We start from the raw sequence: 26887 nt of genomic DNA, 5'->3' as shown, positions 1-26887 counted from the left end.
ATTTTGATTGTTTGATTTCAACATAAATAATGGGGAAAAAAAGAGATTCGGCCTCCCAATTCAGTAACTGACCTGTCATTTCTGTGAAAAAAAATCATTGTTCTAACAGAACATTAACAATGGGGAAGTGTTCCTGCAAATAATGTATTTTTGGACTACACTCAAATTAAAGAAAACACTAAAAAAAAGAATCAATTGTTTTTCTTGGTGCGTAGTTCAATATCCTATATAGGCCATCAGCTTGGGGGTCAAGTTGGTCGGTATCAAAATAAGGGCATAAATAATTATACATGTAGTGCGCATGCGCAAGGTATACCACCCCTAGAGTGGTAACAAGCATATGATGGACATTTAAAAAATAAACGGTGATAACACCTATAAAGCTGCCACCGCTGCAATGCTATCACATATTTTCCAACTCTGGAGGTGTATACCTTGCCGAAAATCGATATGACGATTATTCCCCTCATTTGATACCGGTTGCCAAAATTTTGGACCGAGACTGATGGCCTAATATTCTAGTAAGGATAGAATGTGACAAAATTGTAGCGAACGGTGGATATTTATTTTCCGGAGGTAAAACAATTTTTGGCTTATAAATTTATCATAAATTCGACAAACGTTTTGTCACATTTTCGGGTGTTCAAGTTCATCGGTGAAAAAAACCCATCTAACCCTGAATTTTGCAGCGACGGAGCTGGGGGGGGGGTAGCTGGTGAGTCCCACCCCCACCATTCCCCTCCCCACCCCGATCCACCTCCGCCACCAAAAGCCTACGGGAAAACAATACACATGCCTGCCACCCCTCAATCCCCCCCCCCCCCTTTGATGACAGATATACCCTCTCTTGAGCCAAACCTAGATCTGCCCCGGCTTTGACCTACCTAACCCTAGCCTAGCCATTGTCTAACCCTAGCCTCTGATCGATGCTGCATAATGGTGAAAAGATGTGCCTACTGCACCTCCATATCCGGCGATTGCAAAGTCCATTCAGACTGTTTAAGTCTTGCGAAAATATTCCTTGCAGCATTCATTCATTCCTGGTTGACTTACCTATAAGGGGCATCAAGTAGGCCGATCAGCCTCCTGGATCTCCTGAAATTGGCCCGGCGAGAAATCTGAAAACTTCTGTTTGTTTTGTTTACATACGAGTATGTCACTTAGGCTGGTTACCCAAATCAATTTTTATTCGCAATAAGAACACTGTATGGAGGGACTGGGAGCTAGACAGTGTTTTTCGCGCCCGATTAAGTGAGCTGGTTCCAGTCCCATGGTTCTAAGAATGCATAGCGGGGTGGGAACCAGTGGTACCGTCATTGACTCGTGTTTGTCAAAAACGTTGTGAGCAAAAGCATCTCGCTAATTTTCTCCAAGAAAACGAAGGACTTTTTGGTCAGAGTTTTATTTCACACATGACAACTCAGTAAAATACGGTGCATAAAAGAGGCGGCCGCAAGCTTGTCGAAGGTTTGGCAGCGGTAAGTAGATATTTCAGGGTAAATTTGAGCAACGAAATTCTCATTAAATTTTATCTTTGACTTTGAGTGACCATGATTAACAATGTGCTAAGTGAAATTTAGGCACGATATCGCCAAAATGCAGGCCTCGGCTTGCAACGAGATTTTGCACTTCGAATGCTTTATATATTTTGCTGAAAGCACTGCCAAAAAAAAACAGGTTTATGAATTGGGATTTTCTCATTAATTGTTATATATTTCTCATGTAGAGTTTTAACCCTCAAAGCATGACAATTGGGCTCAATCGAAAGTTGAAACAAATAATTGCCTAAACTATTTTCTTGTGCAAATAAAAATATTACAAAACATTTCTTACTATTAACATGATTTTTTAAGCAGTGCTATATAATAAGGGATTAATTGTGCCCAGGTCAAGTCGCGGACCTATAGCCAATAAAGTCAGACCAAAACCAGTTTGGACTCAGACCAACTCAGACCTAGGCTAGCTTTGGGCAGTGGAACACTGACCCTAGGGGGGGGGGGGGGGGGCTTACTCCGACCCAGACTAATTGATGAATCCACCTCCCATATTCGATATCAACCTGTTGTGGGTCTATCTCGGACATGTCGGAAAACAAAACACCAAGATAAACAGCAGTACTAACTAGCTAGTCATGCTTGAACACTGACCCAAGACTGGGAGGGGGGAGGGGGGGAGTGGGCTTACTCCGGCCCAGACTAATTGATGAATCCACCTGCCATATTCGATATCAACCTGTTGTGGGTCTATCTCGGAATTGTCAGAAAACAAAACCCAAGATAAACAGCAGTACTAACTAGCTAGTCATGCTACTGCTTCTCTTTCCCTTTCCGCCCAATAGTGGGAGTTTAATTATTACAGTTCACTTCGACAACTTTTTTTCAGCCATTGAGATGCCAAGCTGGTTGACCACACCCTTGCCATTGTTTTCAACAGTTCCACATGATCATAGCATCCTTAAGAACTAAAGGTAAGATGTCTGATATTTCTCACCATGCAGATACATTCAGTGAATATTCAGTGAAATTTCACATTCAAGGGTTTGTGTGGTGAATATTAAGTACAAAGTTTTACCAGTCGCACCACTATTGATGTGCATACGTATACCTAGTGGTGTGAATTACTCTTGTACTTCAGGTTATACAGGTACAGTGGTGTTGAAGTGGGAGTGAGTACATCCCCCTCGATCTCTCAAAATTGTGACAGCGCCTACCAAGTATCTAACCCCCCCCCCCCCCCTTATTTGATCCTCCTCACAATTGACCTATCGCCATTTGCGAGTTAGCCACGCCCCTTAGACAACCCTACGGAGTTTTGTACCCTAAATGTTGTTGTCTCAGTTTTTGCGCGTTTCGCGTCCATTTGTATATCATGTAATTTGACAATATTTCACAATTCTACCGTGATAGGTCAATTTGACCCAAGTAACACAACTAGGTTCTTTTAAAAACCACACAGTTCTTATTAAGTCAGTCACTCAACATGTTCATGCAAACCTCTTCCCCATGGTATCAGTCACTTTGTAATACACCTTATCATGTGTTTTACTTGAGGAAGAGCCAGAGGGCAAGTTTTGTGTCGCTAGGATTCACGTAGGTTGACCTTTTTGTGCATTCTCTGCGACTATTAACAAAGGGTACCCTCTGAGGTACCCACAATGCATAATGTCTATAACTTATAAGCCTCTGTACTGATGACGTCACACTTTGTTTACGTGTGTGCTTTCCTATGGTGCTCAGTGGACCGTGGACCCCCACTGGCTCCATAGGAAAGGCACTTGAACGAAGCGTGACGTCATCACTACAGAGGCTCCTTAAAACTTCATCATCACCATGACCACTGCTTTACACAAGTCCAGGTCAGAACATAACTGTAATTCTCAAGCCAACATCCAATGTTGCAGTCAAGGTCGTCACAAGTCCATAAAGCCCAGTCAAAATCAAAATTCAGAAATATGGTCACAGGTGCCCGGGATGAACAATTAAGAGGCATGCCTTTGTCATAGTTCATTTGTATAGCTTGTGACTTCATACTTGATGACTTGTGATACTGTATCGATTTGTGAATGACTTGTGATTGACTTGTAAAGACTTGCGATTGGCTTGTGATTGGTTTGTGATTGGCTTGTCATTGACTTGTGATTGACTTGAGATGGCTTGTGATTGACTTGTGATTGGCTTGTGATTGACTTGTGATTGGCTTGTGATTGGCTTGTGATTGACTTGTGATTGATTTGAGATTGGCTTGTGATTGACTTGAGATTGGCTTGCGATTGGCTTGCGATTGACTTGAGATTGGCTTGTGATTGACTTGTGATTGGCTAGTGATTGACTTGTAATTGACTTACGACTTTAATACATCACACTGATTTACATCTCCCTCATAGCAATGTCAGACACACTCCATATAATTAACATCTGCCAATAGACAATATCATAGTAAGCCAATTTCTTTTGTGTCATTTTTATTCCACTTAGTATGAATGCACTTGCAATTATATTAGAATTATATATACATACAGAAATGCACATTTTAACCTTAAAATAAAAAAGCCAGAAACCTTTTTATGGCCAAGAAGAAAAAACAAACAATTGTCAAGAGCCAACTGATGTGAAATTGCAGTTAAAAGCATTTATTTTGATATGTATATAAACACCTGTAGCCTACAATACTACTTAATGACAATAGTTAACCCAATACAGTTTTATATCTACATTTCAGTGTAGTCTAGTCCTTTCATTAGCCTATTTAAGATATTGCGGCCAGAACAGAAGGGCGCTTTACGATACTATACAGCGAAAATGAAGTTTAGAAATAGGCGTTATGCTGTTTTTACTCCTTAAAGTTTCATAAAAAGTGCAAAATGTTTGCGGCGTTTTGGAAATAAACTCTTCATTTTCAAATGGGACGAGCTGGGATGTTGAAGTTGTTGCAGATTTTTCAAGGCCAAAGGGTTTGAAGCAATAAATCATAATTCTAATTTAGAATGATGATGTTGTTCAAAAACTGAAGGACATTTAAGGGGTTTTCTATTTGTACATGTATACATGTACATGTACCCACAAGTAAGTCAGGGAGGGGTGGGTTTAGCCACCCCTAACACCCACTTGGATCCACCCTTCTTCCTGGCCCCTCCCACTTTTATATCCTTCTCAGTTGTCCAACAAAGGCGGCTTTGTCTAATTTTACCATCACAAACTACATTTAATAAAAATGATAGACGAAAACGATTCGTGCAAGTTTTTAAACCTCTTGTCCACTTTTAACATAAAAATCCTGGTAGTGAAACACTGACTAGTCAAACCACGGACTCCTAAACTCATGACTGACTTTACCGAAACTGACATCAACTTTTCCATTTTTAGTGATTAACAATTGGCACTTATACATTGCAGTGGTTCCTAGGCTCCTGAAAACTCCTTTCCTTGTTTTCGACCAGCTGCGCCCACTCAAAGAAAAGAATTATAAATAATTTAAAAGCTTTCGACTCCCCATACAAGTTTATGTTAGAGAGCTACATGTACTGGTATATGATCCATCCAGAGCCCCTACACGATAAAACTTCCCATTACTTCTCGAGCTGTCACTCTATTCCTACTACATGTATGCAGAAACTCAATATCTACACTTTACATTTTTTCTCTCTCGACATTTGACAGCAATTTAATAGAATAATAAAAAATAATGAAGCTTTTCAATCAATATTTGGCAGGAATTCAATATGATACAATACACCCAAAGATGCGATGAAAATTTCGTATTATAATACACGTACAATATAATCAGCACATATGGTTTTTCTTTTTAAGTTTATAAATACATGCACCCTAATTGCCACAGTAGTATGTACAAAAGCCCCGATTTTTAATCGGCATAGTAAGCATTACACAATGAAAAGATATGTGGAACTTGTGACGTCAGTCTGTTTTCTGCATTGCATTAGGGGAGCAACCTAGGAACAGATTGTTGGGTCTATGGCTTTGTATTTTTGGTTTTACCGACGAAATAAAGACTGCGTACAGAACACACAGATTTCTCTTTCTTGTACAGCCTGATTTCTAATTATATACATTGTACAATGTGTCCCCCCTTCTTAATGCACAACCATAATACAGGTACTCCATGATACTGGTTTTCATATTGGAAATTTTCCGAGATGAAAAACAGTCTTTATTTCATCAAAAACCGACCACCCACTGAAGAGTTACGCCCATTTTAGTGAACTTACTGCACAGTACAAACATGACTTTGTCATGGGCATAACTCTTGAATGGGTGTTCGGTTTTCTGATGAAATACAGACTATTTTTCATTGAAGGAAATTTCCTGTCAGTACCGCGAAGAATGAACATATGGTTGTGGATTTTATAGGGGGACACCTGTTTTGCCCAATCCAACCACGCGAGCATTGTCCAATCCATGAAGCCCCCTTCAATGGTCAGATGGTACAAGCATTCGTGCCAGCTATTGTTCAGAATACATTAATGGGGCAGTTGCTCTGAGCAATAGCTGGAAGAATTACGGCTGTCAATTTTCGACTAATGTAGTACTTGATTACCCGAAACTGTGTCTGACCGAATATTCCGATATTCAAAACTACCAGCTGTAAGCAGAGGTAAAAGTTGCATTCATAAAATTTGTGTGAGGCAAACGATTTGGAGTGTTTTGCAGTAAGCATTTCATTAACTGTCAAGGACTTTATCCTCCTAAAGAGATAGAAACAGGGAATCGCCGTCGATCAAAAAAAGTCAACCGTAAACACAAAAGTGGCACCTGACAATACAACGCTGCAACTTTGTGATAAACTTACATCACAGTCATGTGTGTACATGTATAGGTATTTTGTTCTCGAATATAACCCATCAAAAAGCTATTCGAATATTCAGTTGATGAGCTAATAGTATACTCGAATATTCAGTATATTTCGGACAGCCCTAGGCAAAATGCCTTTGTCTTTGAAGGAGGCCTCTGTGAATGTACAGTGACAGGTGCGTGCTTGGATCGGTCTGTGTACAAAATGTACAATGGAACTGATAACTGAACCAATATTGTCCAAATTTGTCATGGCGTTTGCATGTACATACATGTACAAGCGTATACATGTAAGCACTAGTGGTGTGCATCAGAACCGGGTACCCGAGTACCCGACCGCTGCTGTCAGGAACCGGTTCCACATTTATGGGATCGGGTACCCGTAAACAACTCTACAAGTTACTGAAAGGTACAGTCCATCATTTGTAAGTTGTGCATTTTGTTCGTTTGAAGCAACAAAAGTGCTCAAAATCTAAAGAAGGGTGCTGAACAACTAACCTGATGAAGTTTCAGCTTAGCGTCAGCTGTATATTTTAAGAAAAACAACATTCTAGGATCTCGATTTCAAATCAAAAATTGCTGAATCATGTTTTGAATCGGGCCTGAATTCAGCGTCTGAGACACATTCTCACTGAGCCAATTGCAGCTACGCGATGTCGCGCACTGATTCGACAAATTATAGCAACCACGCGCGTGTGTGCGTCGTGTCAACGCTTGTGCGTGCTTCGCCAAATAAAACCAACGAACTACAATAGAAATTTCCAACGGTGCTTCTTAAGACGCACCGTTGGATTGGCCTTCTTTGGTTGATTTCTTCAAAATGACAGCTTGCCAGAAAGAATAATTTCAAAGGGAGTTTAGTCCCATTACTATCTTTCAACCAAATATATTTTTTCAACAATAATTACGTCAGTTAGTTTTTGGATAGCTGCAAATGATGGACTCTGGCTTTAATTACTTCTCAGACAATGAAAAAGAAAGGTTTTAATAAATGCCAATTGTGGGGAATTTTCAAAATGAAAACCAGGCTCATCATGGAAAACCAAAACAGATTTAAATGCATGTGCGTTTTAATGCCGGACAGATGACTCTCGCGAAAGCTATAGCCCCACAGACAACTTCCAGGATTTTAATTGTGGGGTTGGGTTCCTTTTATGGGTACCTGGGTACCCATGTGTTACTTCAATAGACCGCTTGCAGACGCGTTCGATAATTGACGCGCTAAGGTGAGCGACGCCATGTTATGGGACAAAATGTGCGTGGATAGATATACGCCTGTCCCACAACATGGCGTCGCGCGCCTTCGCGCATCGATTATCGAACGCGTCTGCAAGCGGTCTATAGGGTACTCGGTTCCCGTACTACCTGTAAATGCAATAAGCACATAGCAATTTACTTGAGTTTAAAAAAAGGGGCTAAGATCCTACCTGGATCTGGAGTTGTAATCAAGCCCCCACAAATCACAAGTCACCCAACCTCAAAGCTTATCCCAAGCTATCAAAATGAACTACATGTATGACAAAGATATTCCTTTGTCATTGTTCATCCCATGCTACTTGCCTTACTTATGACTGACTTTTGACTCAGGCCCGGATTATCCAATACATGTAGGTGCAGTATGCATTGTGCCTAGGGCCTACAAACATTTTGGGGGGCCTAGGAAAAATTTGAGGGCCTACCAAAATACATGTACCATGGCCTGGCTTGCTTTAGTACAACTTAATAATAACAATAATTGCGCTTATGTAGCGCTTTCCATTGTACCAACAATCTCAAAGCGCTTTACAATTATTACCCCGTTCATCAGGCCATGGGACCACGCGGCAGTCTATATCAGCGCTCCATCGGTCCTCGACCCTACAGGTACCCATTTATACTCCTGGGTGGAGAGAGGCAATTGTAGTTAAGTGTCTTGCCCAAGGGCACAAACACCACGTTTCTGGCCGGGTTTACTTAACATCAACATGAAATTGGTGCAGGTGCCTAGGGCGAAGTAGGGCCTACGGAGTCATGATCGTGAGATGGTGGGTTCGAGCCCCGCCGTGGCCATGCAAGTTGTGCCCTTGAGTAAGGTGCTTTACCTCAATTACTCCTCTCAACCCAGGTGTTAAATGGGTACCGGCATTATTCAATGCTGAAAAGGTAACAGACTCGCTGTGGAGGAGGTGTGGCAATCCCCCCCCCCCCCCCCACAGCAGCATTTCATGGACTTGAGTCTGGCCAAATCGCTTTGAAAGAGAGATGGGCACTCCGTTCCTGTGAACACAGGTTCGTCCCCCCTTACAGAACACTGGTGCCTAGGGCCTGAGGGACTCAATTACAACACTGCCTGACTCCCATAATGCACCGCTGTAAATTTATACTTATTTATGTAGCCTCTTTATATACAGGGTGACATCATGCACGTCACAAGTCAGTTTAAAGAGTTGAAAGTAGACTTTCTGAGTTACAATGTAGATTAATCCTGTGCCACATAGTGCTAAAGTTGAAAAATCCCTACAATATTGGCCTTGCCTATGCCCCCACACTATTAATAAATTATTCATCCAAACCCCCCCAAAATGCCACATTTCCCTCTGCCTGAACCAAATATTCAATGTAATATTAATTCAGATGAATAATTCTCAGAAGTTTTATTGAAATACCTGTACATTGATGTGCATTATAAATAAAACTGAAAATGAAACTGAGCTGAACTTAGAGCCAATATAAATAAACAAACCCTGATTAATTCTCATACAAAATTAAAAAAAAATCATAATCAAGTGAAATCAAAACAATAATTACAGCTGATAAATTAATACCCAAAGTTCCTTTTGAATAAAGAGGCACTAGGTCCTGAAATCCCCGAAAATTTCATGTTTTGGACTGTTTACTTAATCTATTTTAAACATCATGTTGAAAGGAAACCAACCTAATGTCTTACCGTTCCCGAGAAAAGACGAAAAAACCCTGCTTGATTACATCGGACACGACGGAGTACGAATACGGTTTTTTTTCCATGTCGTTCTCAGTGTAAGCAATATGCACATTGTGTGTCTCGGGAACAGCGATGACCAATCACCAATGCAAACAAAGTGGTTTCTTCAACGTCCACAAAAGGTGAACACTTTACGCATGAAATCACAACTAGCATCCAAATAGCTTGAATTTATGGGTTCGCAAAAGTGGACCCCAAAATGCGTTCTCCCTCGCATAATACAGGAATAACACAAAAATGCCCAGTTTTTAAAGGATAGTTGTGTGGATGTTTATATCGTAGTTTTAAATGTTATTTCCGATAAACATCATCTCGGTCAAAGCGCGTTTTGTAGCCCAATTGGGCTGTTCCAGGACCCAGTGCCCCTTTAAATCAGATGAGGAAAATCCTTCGAAATATGTTTGAACCCTATACATATTTCTGTAGCCTCCTTACACGGTGTACAATTGTATATCACTTCAAGAGCAACAGAATGTTTTGCTGTCAAGAAATCTTTGGTCAAATATTAAACCCTAAACATCTATCATAGATCGGTCAATCTTACGGTTTCAGTTTCTGTCTTAAGTGTCTACACATTACATAAATAAGACTACATGTACCCAAAGCTGCAAATGATGCCTGAAAATAACATTTGAGTGCAAAATTTATTTTTACTATTTAATAGTGTTTCAGTATGTGTTTTGAACACGCTACATGTTTGTTAACTTCCAAAATTTGAACTCAATTCAAAACAAATGTTCTTCTGCAGTAAAAAGCCCCATGACATCTAAAGTGGAAAAAGTGTTGTCCTTTCAAGCAGTTACTTACAAGATTGTATCTCAGCCATGTTAAGCAGCCTTTCACATCCATATTCTGAAATACTGTCCACATGTAACTTAACAATGAATGTTTGACCTGATTCCAGTCACAGGTCACAATCTTCATGTACCAGTTTGGACAGACCCTATACATTGTAGCAACATTGCTTTTTCAAAGTTAGACAGTCCATGAATTAGTTGGAGTTGAATGTCCCCTACTGGTTCAATCAATGTATTGATGACTTCCCTTTATATTGACCTTTTACCTGACAAGAACAAAGGTGAAAGGTTATGTGACCAGATCCACATTAGTTTGAACACAGAGTCGACATGAGAGATTATTGTGGACAGTCATTTAAAGTCTGATATCAGTCAGTGAGTTGACTGTCAGATTGACCTACCGGTACATGTATTACCTAGGGGTCTACCCGATTTAAATATCTAAATGCGTACAAATAGGGTGCTGCGTTAAGCATGACACATGCGTGTGCAGGTGAAGTACGCCAATCAAACTAAAGAGGAGGCAGCACAGCCAAGGCGCATAGCAACCAATAAGATATTAGAAGCACGAGGCCGTTGCCTGTCCTCATACACACGTGTGTTATGAGGTCCAGTCTCCGGTCTATTTCCATCTGTACTAGTATCGTTCAGTCTCCGATTGGCTTAATGGCTTTCAAGATTAATACTTTGCTTAGGAATTACTTTACCGTCAACTGACTTTTCACCTGATCAGACCAAAGGTAAAGGTTAAATAACCAGGTCCATTTATGCAGCAGTGCAGGGCAGATATCTGATTTATTGGCTGGTTCTGTATTTATCAATAATCAGTGGCATTACCTTTACATTGATCTCTGACCTGATGGCAATATAGGTCAGAGGTTACATTTGCAACAGTGCCAGACAGGCTCAATTGTCCAATCTCTTGGCCGGCTCTGTGTATTATCAATCTGTCAGTTAGATTACCTTTCAATTGACCTTAGACCTAGTGAGATCAAAGGTCGAAGGCTACGTGACTGGCTCCGCCTTGGCTGCTGCGCCATCTCCGGCAGTGCTTGGTGGTTCCAGGACATCCATGATAAGTCTCTTGACCAGTTTGGTAGCCTCACTGGCCTGAGGCAGATACAACCGGTCCACCGCGTAGATGTCCGTTTCCTCACTGCTGTACTTGCCGTAGCGGAAGGTGATGAGCTCAGCGCAACGCTTCTTGGAGGTGATGCGCACAACGTCGCCGAGAGCTCGGCGGGCCACGATGTAAGAGAATCCCTTGCTGTCTGCTTTGTCTCGTAGGATGTAGAGATGTGTCTTGGTGACCAGCATATTGCTGTCGGTATTAAACAGAGTCAAGAGAGAGTTGCAATTGGACTCTTGTTTGCATTGCTGATGTTGTGGTTCAAGTGAAGATGATACAGTTCACTTAGTTTGTGCTCATTCAAAATAACATTTGTCAGTCACAAGCTGTGGGCACAAATAGCCATCTATTCTTCATGCACAGAGTATATTGTGAATTACCTTACGGCATTGGTTAGGTATGATTGTTGATGCTGTGGTCAGATTAACTTTGGGTAGGTGTCGAAGAGTATGAAGGGGTACGGAAAGTTTCTGATGTTTTCCTGATTGACCTAGATATCTGAGGCTGTTACCTTTATGCCATCAGTAGGTGGCCAAGATGACAATTTGCCACAGCTGGAGTGTATTGAGTATGGACTCTGTGCAACTAACCCCTCATGTGTTAACAAGAAAGACATGTGTAAAACTCTGGAATAGTTTACCACTGTAAGCCTGACGCTTAGGTGAAGGTCATGTACAGACTTATGCACGACCAGAATAATGTAAGTCTTGTGTGCCATACACATCTGAAATATTGCAAGCACAGACCTCTCACAAGTAGTTATCTGCTGTTCATGAGTGGAGTCCACATAACTTTATAACCAGGCCAGGTGGTTGATAATTTCTGGCCTGTGTTACAAACTAACCTTGGATAGGTGTGGCCGTTATCTTTGACTTCCTGACACTGATAGGCAGCCAGGATGTCTGGTTTGTTCAGCCAGGTGTCTGTCTTGACAAGCTCTTTCCTCTCCTCGTCGGATGACGCTGTGCTGCCAAAGCTATCTGCTTGGTGTCAAATGGGCACGGAAAGGAATTTCATGAAATTTGAAAACAGGATTATCAAGTTTGTGGTTCCATCATTTGGAAGCAACTCTCTTTTGTGTGAGATTGTGTAATTCTAAGACGATCCGCAATGTTTTGGAGAGTGTGCTCTGTCCCTTGTCATGAGACTCCTGATGACATTTGTGGTGCAACCATTTCTAACTTTACCATGCAACCTTCAAATCTTATAATGGATAATTCCAGTGTTTTCCGTGACGGAGCCAATAAACCATGATATCTAATTAATGAATCAAAGAAACGGATAAAAAACTCCTAGTCTGTAATCTCGTTGAATATTACTAGATAATGGATGTACATGTATAAGATTTTAAAAATACATTTTTTCAAGTTTATTCACTGAGCTCTTCAAAAGCTCTGTCAGGAACACTTCATAATGCTGAAAACTTGCACCTATTAATGACCGTTTGATAATACTGGCTTCCCTCACCAACAAGCATAATTTATATAAATGTAAGCACTGCATGGTTAGTGCTTTAAATTTCCAAAATGTGGGGAGAAAAAAACTGGAATCCACAACCTCTTGATTTGTAATGCATTTTGTAAATGAGGTTTTGACTAGCTCACTACAAGGGGGAGGAGGTTTAACTGCCCGTCGTCCACTTTGCAGGTGTGTCACCCACTTTGCACTTTATCAGTGATATAATATGTAAATGATATGCAAATGAGCCTGACCTGCTTCATCGTCTTCATCCCCGATGCTAAACACGTTCTGCACCTTGTTGCCCCTGTATCTCTTCCCTGTGTCCAGACTACTAACATGTCTGAAAAATTAAAATCAACAACACATCGATAAGCCTTTTGTTTTGCTGTCCCTTCTTCACTCGCAGCCTTGCAGGCGCTAATCGAGTGTCTTGCCCAAGGACACATGCACCACAACCCCACAGGTAGTCCGAGTATCACCCATTATCCACAGAGCCATCTCCTGTCTAACGTCTGATAAGTCAAAAGCATGCAGATTTATGCAAGCCGCGCGCCAGCCAGTCGGAGTCGACTTTACTAAATCGTGACGTCATTTCATCCCAAAGTCAGGACTAACGCTGTGATTGGTAAATTCGAATGCAGCGTTTTGTAATACAACAACAGCCGGGAGCGCATTCGCGTAACATCATACCGAGTGCCGCGCGCCGTGACATTTTTGGTAAAATCCATGTCTGACGGGCAACGGGTGAATGACCGAAGACCCGATAGACCTTTAGAAAGCGCCTGCTGATTGGTCAAAATCTAGGAAGTCAAGAGACGGGGCCTTGCCTAATTAATCAGAAAATCTGCATTCGCTGTGGGCTATTACATCGACTACCCCACAGGCCGACTCAAACCAACAATATGCAGAATTACCCACATGTGCTTGAATTTGACGCCCCAGACCAAGGGACCAATGTACCTCATTATGCACATGATATTTTTCATTGGTAAACTGTATTCCTGTTAATGTACCCTTAAGGAGACATTTTGTTCGTTATAAGTTATACCTTAGGTGAACACCGGACATTAGGAAGACATTTCAATGTATCCCTAATGTCATAACACCTATTTAGAGGCAAAATGTGATGCGATCAAGCTAAATGAGTCGTTTGTCGGGAATTTTCATTTGGAGATACAGGCCAAAATAGGGCCACTTCATCACATCACTTCATCACATCTCTTGGTGTTCCGACTTCCATAATTTTTGAACTAAAGATGGTATCAGTATGTGGTTTTCATAGCAGTAATGCTGAGATTGTGCTCTGTTCAAATCTGTAATACATGTACAATTTTTTTTCTGAACAGGGTCGACAAACGACTCATGTAGCTTGATCGCATCACAAATGTTGCTATCGCAAATAGATTAGATCAATTGCTCTTGGTCCAAAACAAATAAACCAACAGTTTGCGAGTAAAGGAAAAGGGAAAAATTGGGGTTAGGGGTCTTTAAAGTTGGGGGAAAATTGTGCACAACCCTATGGGGATGTCTTCTACGGTACCATTTCCTGTACCATTTGTTTGCCTTGAAACCTTCAGAATTGAGAACCTACATCACCTTATGGGCTCAGAGCATGATCGGCTGAGGGCGCTCTTTAAATAATTTTTTTTTTTTATTTCTAACCTTTCTTCACTGACAGCCTCGTTTTTAATGAACTCCACCATTCGGTCCTTCATCTCTGCTGACTTTGTCTTGAACGTGGAGGTGAGTCGGCCCATCAGTGCTGCTCCCTTCTCTGAGAGTTTCTGGGGAGAATCACCAATCTACAATCAAGACGACAGAAAGAGAGAGACATGTACTAGAACTAAACATGCAGTGAGAGAAAAAGGACAGGCAGACCAACCAACAGCTGAAACAGACAGACAGACTGACAAACAAGGTACCACAACCCATTTAGCAAAAGTGGAAAAGAAAACATGTCCTGCTCCAATAGGTATGACCACGGGTGCAAAGAAGGGGAGAAGAATAATGCTTAAGTTCGTTCTGAATAACAACAGAAACTGCTCACTGTTGATGCATTCACAGTAGACACTTGCGCATTTCACAGATTCGAGAAAATTCATTTGCATCATTCTATTAACCCTGACCTTCCCAAATCCTCATTGCAAAATGGAGGCTTTTGCAGGATTGAGGCTATATGGTAAAAATGTGTGGCTGATTTTGGAGGATGCACTGTGGCATAGTCTTAGGCCGGACCTTGTCTTGTTTATGCTCAGCCATGCATACATTTAGGCCTAGATTATACTTCTCCGCACTGCTCCAGGATGTCCCTGGCTCTGCCTCAACATACTGACAGTGATTGCCGGAGGATTTTGCAGGATTGAGGCAGTGGTCATCCTTCCAAGGACCACATTCAAGAAACAACGCAGGATTTTGCAGGATTGAGGCTGTATGCAATTTTTACATGGAGGCAGTTGGAGGATTTTGCAGGAATGCCTAGGGAGTTAGGGTTAATAGCCAATTGTGCCGCTAAACTCGGCATGATTATATGATGTCCTAGAAATAGGTGAGGGTTCTGTTAGTAGAAAGTTGTGTGCCCAGAAAATGACATGAAAGCCTTGATAAAGTGACCAAGTGAGCCTTTTCATTTGGGAAGTTGAAGGAAAAACCCAAACCAGCAAAGACTTGATTCAGAGAACTACTATGTAAGCATTTTTATGAAACTTAATACATACACGGATTCTCTACACAAGGGAAAACGACTCATCTGAGCTTGTGTACAAAATGTACGGAACGGATGGTCTATACATACGTGATTTGCCACGTCCGCGCTTAGAACAACAAATAGAACATGTAGAAAAATGCGCGCGCGCCATGATTGCCAACAGCTGGCGTCCTGACAGAAATTTGACCACTGAAAGACTGCAGTCGCGTGCCGAGTCTTGAGCATGTGCACGCAGGACGCGCAAGTGCCGTGTCACGCATCTAACCAGAAATTTGGGGAAGTTGTTTATCCTTGTGTAGAGGATCTGTGGTACATGTAGCTATGGTTCACTGCAAAAATAGCAACATGCAGCAAGAAAGAGTACACATTATCACCTTTGAGAGGCAGGGAAAGCCCGCCATTTAATACAGGAATTACAAACAGCTACATGCTAGATCTAATGATAGTTGTAAATGTACATGCAACAACAAATACAGGGCAACTCACACTGTTAAACTCCAGGTTTAATTTCTGTTTTTCTATCCCGTTCGCAAGTGACCACTGATTACTAGCGCTCATTAAAACACTCCACTTTGCACTTCTTCTGGTTCCAATGGTTCCATTACCACTCCGTTTGCTGTGGGAGTGGTTTAGGTTGAAATGACGTCACACTTACGAACCGGATTTGCAATGGAAAAGGCATGCCACATAGTAAGTGCCGCCTTGCTTTTGTTGCAGTTTATAGTTGTGCATGCAATCGATCAAATAGATCACACAATGCCCCCTACAGTCCAATACTCTGACATCAAACTCTACTTACCCCGCTATCATCAGAGCCTGCTAGCTCTGGCAGGGATATGATGCAAGACTTTAACGACTGGTCAGCTGACGTTGATGATGTCTCCTTCTCTATTAATTTTAACAATGCTGAAGAATAAAAACAATTACATGTATATTTTCAAAACAGGAATGAACAACAGGAGATATATCTAGACGGATTGAACTGCTTGTAATCATTGACCTTCCCAGAAACTTTAATGTCTACTGAGACATTTTGAATGATTTTGCAGGATTTTGTAGTGGTGCAAATTTACGGGTAGTATGGGAACTGCGTACCCTACTGAATTAAACACGGTACGCGTAAAAGAAACCCAACACCAGAATGAAAATTCCAGAAGTTGTCCAAAGAGATTGATAGCGAGTATCATTGTAGCACGTTAATGTACATAAATGTGAAATCTGTTTTGGTTTTCCTTGTATCCCATAAATGGCAATCAAGACCTTTCTTTTTCATTGTCTGAGAAGTTACTAAAGTACTTGTACAGTTGGTTATGGGTACCAGATTCCATAACCTGGAACCAGTTGCTGATATTAGTCACGTTCCAATGAACACCACTAGGATTGCGAGGGTAGGGCTTAACCACTTTTACTTTTTCACTGGGCCTTAGGCCCCAAAGTTTTTTTTATTATTACACAAACTGCAGAGTGAGCTGGGCCATTCTAGACGCCATGTTACTGCCATGCCCAACTCAATTGATTTGCCTTTTATGAATTTGGCACAGCGATAACATGGCGCTTAGAACCATTTTGGCTCAGAAAATTGAGTTCGGCAGGGCATCGCCCTTCAGGGCGACAGGGCTGCCGTGCTATTGTCGCTCCGAATGGCAGTGGCACAGCACTGTTCTAAAGGCCGTGCCATTGCCGTGCCAAACTCAATTCAATTCGAAGTTGGGGCAAACATTCTAGGAATGTGCATGCTCACAATACCCTCTCTTGTGTCTGTATCACGGAAAGTGAAATTGACGAGAAAATTTTGATCATCCTGAAAGTTCATTTAACTGTTTTAACCTGGCCCATTACTCCAGCTGCATTAATTAAGGTTTGACTATTACGTTTGATGTTTAGAGCAACTACCGTGCTGTACACAAGCTATTGCCGCACTCAGTTTAATTAAGTTTGGCGCGGCGGTAGCACGGCATCTAGAACGGGCCTGAGGGTTGCACTTTTGTACCCCAAACAAACAGCCAAAATATGGAGGGGAAAAAAGACACCAAACAAACTTTTTTCCATCTGATAGTCTGTTGTTTTTGACTTTTATGGTAAAAACTAATAACTGTTCACACAATCTGAGCAAAGGTGTCGGCCTACTGGTCCAGAATTTTTACAAAGTTAAAAACAGATGCATTTTGCTCATGGGATGCTTTTCTTACCAGTAAAACCACCGGCGACAATACTAACATACTGCGTCTTTTTCTGCAGGAAAAAAGGGGGAAAACGGCCACAATAAGAATGATATAAATTTGAGTGAGACATAAATCGCTGGCTTATATCTGAAATGGACTTTCCATTAAAGGAATTTCTTTCCCACCTTTGAAACTAAACATTCATTGTTGTCTTCTCATTCCAGGTTACATCAAGCTTCAAAGGTATAATGCCTATGTCCGAGGAATGTCATGCTCTGGTGATTCAGAGGCAACAGTGGCATGGGTTTAAGCCCGCCGTGTGGACACTTGTGCCCTTAAGCAAGGCACTTAACCATAATTGCTTCGTCCTTCGGATGGGACGTAAAGCCGTAGGTCCCGTGTGTTGTGTAATGCAATGCACGTAAAAGAACCCAGTGACACTAATCACTAAAGAGAAGGGGTTTGCCCTGGTGTTTCTGGCCTCCTGTATAAACTCCCCCACGGAGTATTCAGGAGAAGAACCAACCAAGAAACAAGAACCAAGGAAAGCTTGGTATCACCACCAGAGAGGAGTAAAGCAGTATGTTACCCTACCATACGAATTATGAAATGAGTCGGAAGCAGCCAAACTGCTAGAGCTGCATTTGAGTTTTTAAAAGCCCCTTCAACAAATGTTGCACAATCGAAATCAATTATTCACTTGTAGAACTATCTCCTTTTCTGCACACATATTGCCCACCATCATGTCAAACTGTGATATTATACAAATCATGAATATTTATGAGTGCAATGGTAAGAATAATTTCATTAGGTTACAGATGGAATGTTCCACTCCAAGTGTGAAACATTCATGATTTGTTTTATACAACACATGTAAGTCATCACAAGTCACCATACGTCATCACAAGTCGGTCACAAGTCACCATAAGTCATCACAAGTCGGTCACAAGTCACCATAAGTCATCACAAGTCGGTCACAAGTCACCATAAGTCATCACAGGTCACCATGTTTAAAGTCATCACAAGTCACCACAAGTCATAACAAGTCACCCAGTCTCAAATTTAATACATGTATGTCACAAGCCATTCCAACCAGCTGTAAAAGAGACATTTATTTGTCACTGTTCATTCCCTGTTGCTTGTGATTGACTTCTGGTTTTGAATTGTGAATGACTCGAGACCAACTCGATTCCAACACTGCTCATTTCATACACGTGGCTCACCTGTAAGAAGTTGGCAACCACCATGTGTAGATATTGGTCCTCCTCTTCTCTCCCACTACCCAGGAAGCAGAGATGTTCACCGGCCGCCCTGGACTCGGCTGCTATGGCCTGCCTCTGGGTGGTGAATAAGGCTTTGACGGCGCTGGCAAACTCTGTGGGCTGTTGCAACATCTGAAGAAAAACAACAAAATATGGGCTTACAGCTTTTCATCAGACGTTACATACATGTAACATGTTGTGTTACATGTATCATGCGTAACATACAGTTGTCTTTGAAAATGTCTGTTTTTGAATAAGTACCTTAAGGCCAAAAAAAAAAAATAAGTCGGTCTCTGGTCAGCGCGCGCGTCAATTTTAATCATGCGCGTCGATCTTTTTTTTTTTTCCAAAATGTTCCGCGGTAGCTCCAACAGCGCATTTCCGCACCTCAATTTTTTTTACCAAAGTGCACCAAGGAATGGGAAATTGCACCAAGGCAAATTATCGAAAGCACCAAGGCAAATTATGGAGGACACCAATGTACATGAGGACACCACCTTGTCTGTACAATCCAAGCTTGAAGAAAAAAAAAAAAAGCCGCGTAGCCGCGTCAATTCCGGAACTTTGATCTGACCAGAGACCGAATATTTTTTTTTTTGGCCTAACACACACAAACAAATACATGATCCCACAAAATGGTGGTGGTTGTTAGCAACAATTGACTTATGAATATGGGCTCAAGCAACTGTATACAGCTCATGCCTAAATTAAGACAGGAACCAGCCCAATCAGCAAGTCAAGAAGTATAATATAATTATCAACAATAATAATATGGTGATCACATACATGTACCACTTTATACCCCAGTTTCAAAGTGCTTCACAATATTACCCCTGTTCCTTGTGTCATGAGACCAGTTTTCTGCAGAAGCTCAAGATCAGTGCAATCTGGTCTCTACCCTCACAGGCACCCCTTTATACTCTTGGGTGGAAAGAGGCACTCCTAGTAAAGTGTCTTGCCCAAGAACACAATCACCATGTTCCCTGTCCCATCACACATGAGTCAACACCGTTACCATTGGACCACAGCGCATAATTAATAATTAATGAACAGCATAAGATCAGAAGCTTACATGGATAAGAAGAAACTCAGGAAGAGTTGCAGTAACACTGTGAAAAGATCTCTTTTGAGTGGTAAGTGTTCTGAGAACCTTTCACATTTCAATCAATATGAAACTTTTTTTTCAGAAGCAGTATTGGGCTTCTAGAGTTTGAAACAAACCCGACTCTCCCGGCCTTTTTTTTTTTTCAGGGCGACTCACCAGGTCGGCATCAAGGTGGAATGCTGTGGCAAGGTGGCATCTGTTATACTGTTCAGCTGGTCGACAGTCAACGACAAAATAACTTACACTCTCATTCTGCAGGTAAGAGGGAAATGCAAAGAAAATAGTCACATTGCGAGGTAAGTAGGATAGTGCATTTAGTCGAGGATCATTAGAACACTCCACTCGGAAAAAACACCATTTCTACTAGGGAGCATTTGCTGTTTCCCCAAATAACAACATGGGAATGCGAGGTTTTCTAAATGTCTGCCTATGCAAGTGTAATTTGTAACAAAACAGCTTTTCTTAGAGGGAAACATAGGAGGAAGTAGGAACACTACCTATTCCATTAGGAATGTGCTGTGTTTCAAATAGGGCATTCTATGCAGTAATTCACTTTCCACAGTCAAAAATGGAATATGTCATTAGGTTGTAAAAACCGGATGAAACTAGTTCTTGCAAAGAGCAAGTATAAGATGCACAATATTTTCAGTTTTTCTGAAGCATTTACATAAACCTTGTACCAGTCCCACCACTTTTTGCATATACTGTACATGTACACTGTACTAAAAACAGGCCAGAACTGGTTGCAGTTCTACATGTGGTTACATGTAGTTTTGTGTAATATTAAGTGCACATATTTTCAAGGATAGGTTTTAACAACATCTGAAGGGCACAAAACTTCACACTCACCAGGCCCTGTTGGATTGCTTGTAACAACTCTGATGGGTTGACCTGAAGACAGAGGGCGCCAGACAGGTCAGGACTGACCGAGTCTTTGGAATTACTTAAGCTGCTACCATAAATAGACTGATAATCCTGATGGGAAAGGCAAAACATACTTCTCATGATTAAATTATTCTGATTGACTAAAATACATGGTATATAACAAACTAGGAATACATAACCAGCACAACACATTGCAATAACGCACACAACGTAACCTCCAAAACATAAACTGACAAAATGGTTAGATAAAACATCTTTGTTTTATCTATGTCAAAGTTCTATTATAAAAAAGTGAAAAATACTGTAAAACAGTTTTTTATGGTTTAGAATGTACAGGGCCTGACTCGGGCTTGATGCCCCGTACATTAATATGCAGAAATGGATTGTGAGAATTCTGGATTTTTTAGGGGATTAATTCCTTGAATACGTGTACATTTGTTGATGCTTACTCTTCTAAATGACTGGGGTGTCACCCCCTCCCTCCCACTGTCAATGTTTATATACATAATGCCTCATGGCACATTCAATCCTTCAACAATTAAGGTTTGAAAATCCTGAAAAGCGCCACTGATTACGGGTTGATGGGATAAAATTATCCTCTTACTCTTCTAAATGACTGGGGTGTCTTGGAGGCATAATACTGGGCCAAGCTAAAGAAGTCTTCCACATCATCAGCTTCTAGTTGGTTGGGGAAGGTGGCTAGGGTCTCTGCGATGGTGTCTCTGCTTTCGTTTTCTAGTTCCGTCAGGATATGCTCCCTGGGGAATTGAAAGTGGCGGATTTGGGGTCAACAAAGCAATGACAGCTACACATGTAGTTATAAGAAAGAACAAAATACTTCTTCTACTACCGCCCCCCCCCCCTAAGATCTCGGCCATCGATTGACGAACAATTTTGAAACTCTTTACATGCATAGAGCAACTCTTCCTTAACATACCCAAGAAATTTCATGAATATAGGTCAAAGGGTTTTGGAATTATGGGTAATAAATTATTCATATGTACAAATGGCAATTCTGCTCCGAGTACATGACGTATATCGGAAAATTCAGTTTTCATGGCGCATAGCGCCGGAAAAATGTTCGCTACGCGGCAACCCGTGGTCCGATTTTTATGTTATTGGTATCAAAAGATGCGCAAAGCTCGAGGCTAAAAAGTCATAACAGCTCCGGTCACGAAAAAAAATTTTTTTGAGGCTACCGCGGAAAATTTTGAGGGCCCCCCCCCCCCGGCCCTTTTAGGGTTAAACATGTTTAACAGCTTCTCACATTGTAAACTACTGCTGCTATAAACAGCATCTAGTGAATAAACAAAACTTTACCTCATGAAAAATGAGACAAGCATGAACATACGTAACTTCTTTCATATTATTTAACCACATTTTGTTTGAAATGAACATTTTCAAATTGGGTAGAATACTTAATTGTTGGTTGAACTGATCAATATATGAATACTTGAATATCCAGCAGTCAGCACATCCTTACACTTACTTGGCATTGACTAGGATGATCAGACCAAGGAAGAATGAGAGGAATGCATCGGCTTGGAGGAAGTACAGACTCCACATGATCTGCAGGACCTCCAGGGAACAATTGCTGGCAAATAAACTAGAAAACTAGGGAAGAAAAAAGACAAAAATGGTGATAAGTGCCATTTTAAGATTCAATCTTTTGTCAGGTTTTTTTTATTTGGTAACCTTGTAGTCAAACACTCATAGTGTTTGTATTAACCCTATAATCATGCTCAATTTAACAAGATTCTGCAAAATTCAGATGAACCCTTAAAGATGGTAAGTACAATCCTATTGCATACCGCAGACAACATTAACCCTAACAATCCCCATCCAGTTTAACTCCAACACCAGGGTTTGTTGGAATCTGTTAGGATGAGTACTGCACTAGTAAAGTGATTATGCTTTACATGGGTTTAGAAATGTACCACAAATAAACAGAGTCAAACTGTTTATGTGTATTGTTTACCTCAAGGTGTTGGAATTTACAAGGGTGGGGAAGGTTTGTTGTAAAAATATTAACCCTAAATGCCTAGGGTGATTTACAATGTAAATCACCCTAGGCATTTAGGGTTAATATTTTAGTTTGTCGCATACAACGTAAGCATGCATACCGTGTAACACTACACATTCGCTTACATTTGTAATTGCAAGGACAAACGATTTTTCCTTCCAAGATGTGGTATTATGGAGATGGCTTCATTGTACATGAATACAACTGGATTTGTTAAATGTGCAAGATGGTATAAGCTATGTATGCACTGTCTGGATAAAGAAGTACCATGCCTATGAATGCAGTGTTTCTCATAACGTGCATTCATAAGAGTATGCAAGACTTGACAGATACCAGTGAAAGCAAGTTTGCTGCACAGGGCTAAAATGCCAAGTTGGCAGGTGCATTACTTTGTATGTATGTCCCACAAAATGCTCTCAAGTCAGCCCAAGTACAGTTTGCATGCATTTTTTTTTACAGGAAGGCCACACCTTACAGAGTGCATACAGGTAAGAACTTCCTCCATCTTACCCATACTGACGTGTAGGCATCAGGGAATATCTTTTTGGTGTCGAGGAAGTTACAGAGTTGCGGTTCATGGTACATGAGGAGTAGCCTGAAGAGTTGGTACATCTTACTGTCTTTACTGCTGTCTCTGCATGACGCGGGGAGAAGACAAACTTAATCAGGCTAGAAATGTTTGGAGCATTTCCAATTTTTTTGAACAGTTTTGAAAATTCAACTTGAAATTGAACCTTGTTCTAAGCACAAAGGGTTCCCAGTCACTCTGGAAATCAAGGAAAACCTTGAAAATGAGTTTCCTTTTTCAAGAAACACCTAAAATCTGGGAAATCTCAGGGAATTTGACATTGACCTAGAAGGGAAAGGTTTTTGCCAGTTTGGTGTATGTGAATCTGGTGGCATTTTTTTTCACCTAAGTTGTGTCCCAGTTGTGTCTACTGACTGACTGGCTATGGTGGCTTTTATTAAGTGTTTATGCATTATGAATATTATCAGTATCTTAGTTGCTTTGCCGCAACCACCTCTTGACTTCCCAGTAACCACTTTAAAGTGAACGTAATTCTCATGGAAGTTCTCAGGGAAATATTAGCGGATAAGCAGGGAAAGGTTCTGGAAACCCCACATATATTGCTCTCTTTTGGTGTGGCACGTATGTTCAGGAGTCTTTTAATTTGGTTCAAAATAGTTTTGGAACCAGAAATGAAGCTTGAGTTTGAGACTAAGTCAAGTTTTCAGATATGGTCTATAACCCTAACCCTGCTAAATGCAACAGAAAGCAACAAAAGTAAAAGGATGTTGCATACTGTTGCATTTAGCAGCCAACTCAAGACCCGTGCTCTGTTGTTTCTTGTTGCATTTAGCAGGGTAACTGCTCATAGTCTCGCGAGACCATATCAGTACTACATTGTAGGCATGGTGTATTGGGGAGATACATGGACAATTGGGAACGTACTTGGGTACATATTTACTCATAACAGCATAGAAGCAGTTGTACAGGTCAGCGCGCTCCATGCGAAGCGCCACCAGGGGTCCCAATACGTCCAGCCAGCCATTGTTGTGCTCGTATTTAGCATTCTTGGACTTGCAGTAAAATGTGATAACTGATTCCAAGTCGCTGGACAAGGACAGCTTCTCTTCATCTGAGTTGTCAAACTTTTCTGAGAGAGTATAAGAAAAAAAAAAGAATGAGACACATATTTACTCTTTGTGGTTATTCAGACAGTGTGAGCTTGAAAAAATAAGGTAAGCTTTGCCTACACTGTACATAAAAAAATATAGCTTAACTGGAAAGTCTTCAATTAGGACATTATGTAAATTTGTATCTTCGGTGACTCGGTGATTGGTAAGTCAGAAAACAACAGGCTGGTTTAGTTTATGGTTCAGCAGAAAATAACATTAACTGCAGGGATTACACTACATTGCTACATATACCACTTAACTCTAAAAAAATTGTGGTCTGCATTTACTGTATGTGATATAGCACTAATACCCCAGGCCTTTTTGCAAGGATGCATCCTCAATCCTGCATAATCCCCCCCGACTGCCTTCATGCAAATATTGGTACAGCCTCAAATCTTCAAAATCTTCAACAATCACTGTTAATACGTTGAGGAGGTGCTGCATGTCCAGGAGCAGTATGGATGATTTCAAGTATTATCTAGACCTAAATTTATGCATGGCAAAGCGTAAACAACCCACGGTTCAGCCTAAGACCTCGACATGATGCATCCTCCAAAATCAGCTAAGCATTCATGAGGCCTCAATCCTTCGAAATCTTCCGTTATGCAAAGAGGATTTTGGAGGATTTGGGACGGTTAGGGTTTGTGGAATCGTAAACAATCAGGGAGAAGGCCACTTTGAGATCACTCTCACGTTTAACACAAATATCCTCAAACCACATCAAAGCAATTTTTGAACAAGACCATGACAAACTCACCAATAAATTCCTTGCAGTCTTTTCTGAGAAGTTCTTGCTCCGGCAAATCAAAGATGCCATCGAAGGAGGATAGAGCATCACCTTTGCCCGCCACATTTAAACATATCTACAGAGGTAAGGGATCAGAATCCATTGAAATGTTTAAATTGTTTTAATTTTTTCAAGACATTTTTGGATAACCATTCAAAGTGGTGTACATACAGTACACATTACACTCGCAAATGTTTAGAGCATGTACCTTCCAACTTGTTGTACTGTACTGATTGGGAATCTGTCGCCCTTGGCAGATGTTTCTCAACGTCCCGAAGTCACATCCCTCCAGCAGGGCTGCCTCTAGTTCTGCATGCCTGCGTACAAAATAAACCAGCAGACGGTAAAATTCTGTAATTTGATTGATTAGTCAATTTAATGATTAGTCAATTTGCTGCCATGTTTTTACAACAGCAGTTACCGGTCAAGACGTGGTGTTGTTTTGCATAGTTAATCGCTGGACATGAACACGTACATTGTACATACATACATCATAGGCGCTTGTGTGCAAGTGGATATTCCATAGAGTAGCTCAGCACTTCCTCTGTATTAATTCTGCAGCTTTTACCACAACATGCATGAACACAAACAGCAGGCCAAGCTGATTTTTGCTAAGTAATTATAAAAGCACAGCCCAAATTTCTTTCTTTATTATGTGTGTGAAGGCATGTGCGAACACACATACATGTACCTCAGTATTTGCATGCGCCTTTAGCATAGGCCATAATAATAGGGAAAATCAAAGGGTCGAAATGTTGGACCACACTGAACATGTTGGAAAAGCGATGGGAAGAATGCAGCACCTGAACATCCCGAGCCCAAATGCCACTTTGGCATGTTTGGTGGTTTCATACAAAATCTGTTAAATCGTCCAGTTCGGGAGTGTTGAAATTTTATGAATATTTTTTTAAATTTTTTCCCCCTATTTTTCAGACCCAAACTTATGTTCCCCCCATGGCCATGCCCCCCCCCCCCCCCAACATGCCCAATAATAATATTTGCTGGCAGTGGCATGCATGATTAACATTAAGAAGGTTCTAGTTTTATGCATAGTGAAAAAAGTGGCGTATGGAAACTGCAGTCTGCCCGTTAAAGTTACAACTTCAGTTAAGGTCACTATGTAATTCACAAATCCACAATGGTTTAATAATCCAGGGGCGACATGGTGAGTCGCTATGAAGACACGCGTATATTGGGGGCGACTGCATTACGAGTACGAACGTCTGCCAAGCCCACTTTACGTTAAAAACAAAGCCATATTTTGCAAAATTGCAAGCTACTTATCTTAATGCGAAATACTCAAGTGGGGCAACCCCACCACAAATTACACCTCCTACATTTTCGTTTGATTGACCGCAGCCAAAAGGGAAATTTTGATCGTTTTTTAACTCACCAACTGTTATCTTCGTTTTCGCACTCCGCCATATTGCTCGGTGACGTGTTCGTGTACCGGAAGTGATCTTACTCGCTGGCAATCAAAACATTGCTGAAAGTCACACAAAAACTCTATTTTTTAGATAGGTTTAATTTTTTCAATTGACAGTTTTATAAAATTTCTGAACTTTAAATGGTTAATGTTTGTCCTTTATTATTTTTTAGCTGTG

General features: G+C 41.0%; 1 protein-coding gene and 2 long non-coding RNA genes across 4 annotated transcripts; 2 read left to right on the top strand and 1 right to left on the bottom strand.

The window, feature by feature from the left end:
* Positions 1–1295: 1295 nt before the first annotated feature.
* Positions 1296–14444, top strand: LOC119733214. Its single transcript, XR_005271709.1, has 3 exons — positions 1296–1478; positions 2383–2467; positions 14354–14444. It is a non-coding gene; the product is annotated as an uncharacterized LOC119733214 (long non-coding RNA).
* Positions 9914–26815, bottom strand: LOC119733213 (TBC1 domain family member 23-like). Of its 2 annotated transcripts, none has more exons than XM_038206803.1 (16): positions 26677–26815; positions 25492–25600; positions 25254–25359; positions 24270–24474; positions 23327–23450; positions 22283–22407; positions 21398–21551; positions 20758–20883; positions 20065–20160; positions 18765–18935; positions 17569–17611; positions 16179–16285; positions 14338–14459; positions 12927–13015; positions 12059–12194; positions 9914–11406 (listed from the first exon to the last, which is right to left on the bottom strand). In XM_038206803.1, the coding sequence occupies exons 1-16, from the start codon at positions 26706–26708 to the stop codon at positions 11091–11093; spliced, it is 2061 nt and encodes a 686-aa protein (XP_038062731.1). In that variant the 5' UTR covers positions 26709–26815; the 3' UTR covers positions 9914–11090. The 2 variants fall into 2 exon arrangements, with proteins under 2 accessions (XP_038062731.1, XP_038062730.1); XM_038206802.1 differs by having other exon boundaries at positions 14338–14477; positions 26677–26813.
* Positions 19381–23377, top strand: LOC119733215. The gene is made up of 3 exons (XR_005271710.1): positions 19381–19936; positions 20055–20166; positions 23276–23377. It is a non-coding gene; the product is annotated as an uncharacterized LOC119733215 (long non-coding RNA).
* Positions 26816–26887: the final 72 nt, after the last annotated feature.

Source organism: Patiria miniata, unplaced genomic scaffold (genome assembly GCF_015706575.1).
Source record: "Patiria miniata isolate m_02_andy unplaced genomic scaffold, ASM1570657v1 HiC_scaffold_25, whole genome shotgun sequence".
In the NCBI taxonomy this organism is placed as follows: Eukaryota; Metazoa; Echinodermata; class Asteroidea; order Valvatida; family Asterinidae; genus Patiria; species Patiria miniata.
The sequence above is the reverse complement of the archived record's forward strand: the minus strand, read 5'-3'. Positions and strand labels throughout refer to the sequence as shown.

Coding starts and splice junctions, on each gene's coding strand:
- LOC119733213 (XM_038206802.1), bottom strand. CDS start 26,708: ATGGCGGAGTGCGAAAACGAAGATAACAGTTG. Junction 25,360..25,491: donor ACAGTACAACAAGTTGGAAG/GTACATGCTCTA, acceptor TTACCTCTGTAG/ATATGTTTAAATGTGGCGGG. Junction 20,161..20,757: donor AAGCAATCCAACAGGGCCTG/GTGAGTGTGAAG, acceptor TCTTACCTGCAG/AATGAGAGTGTAAGTTATTT.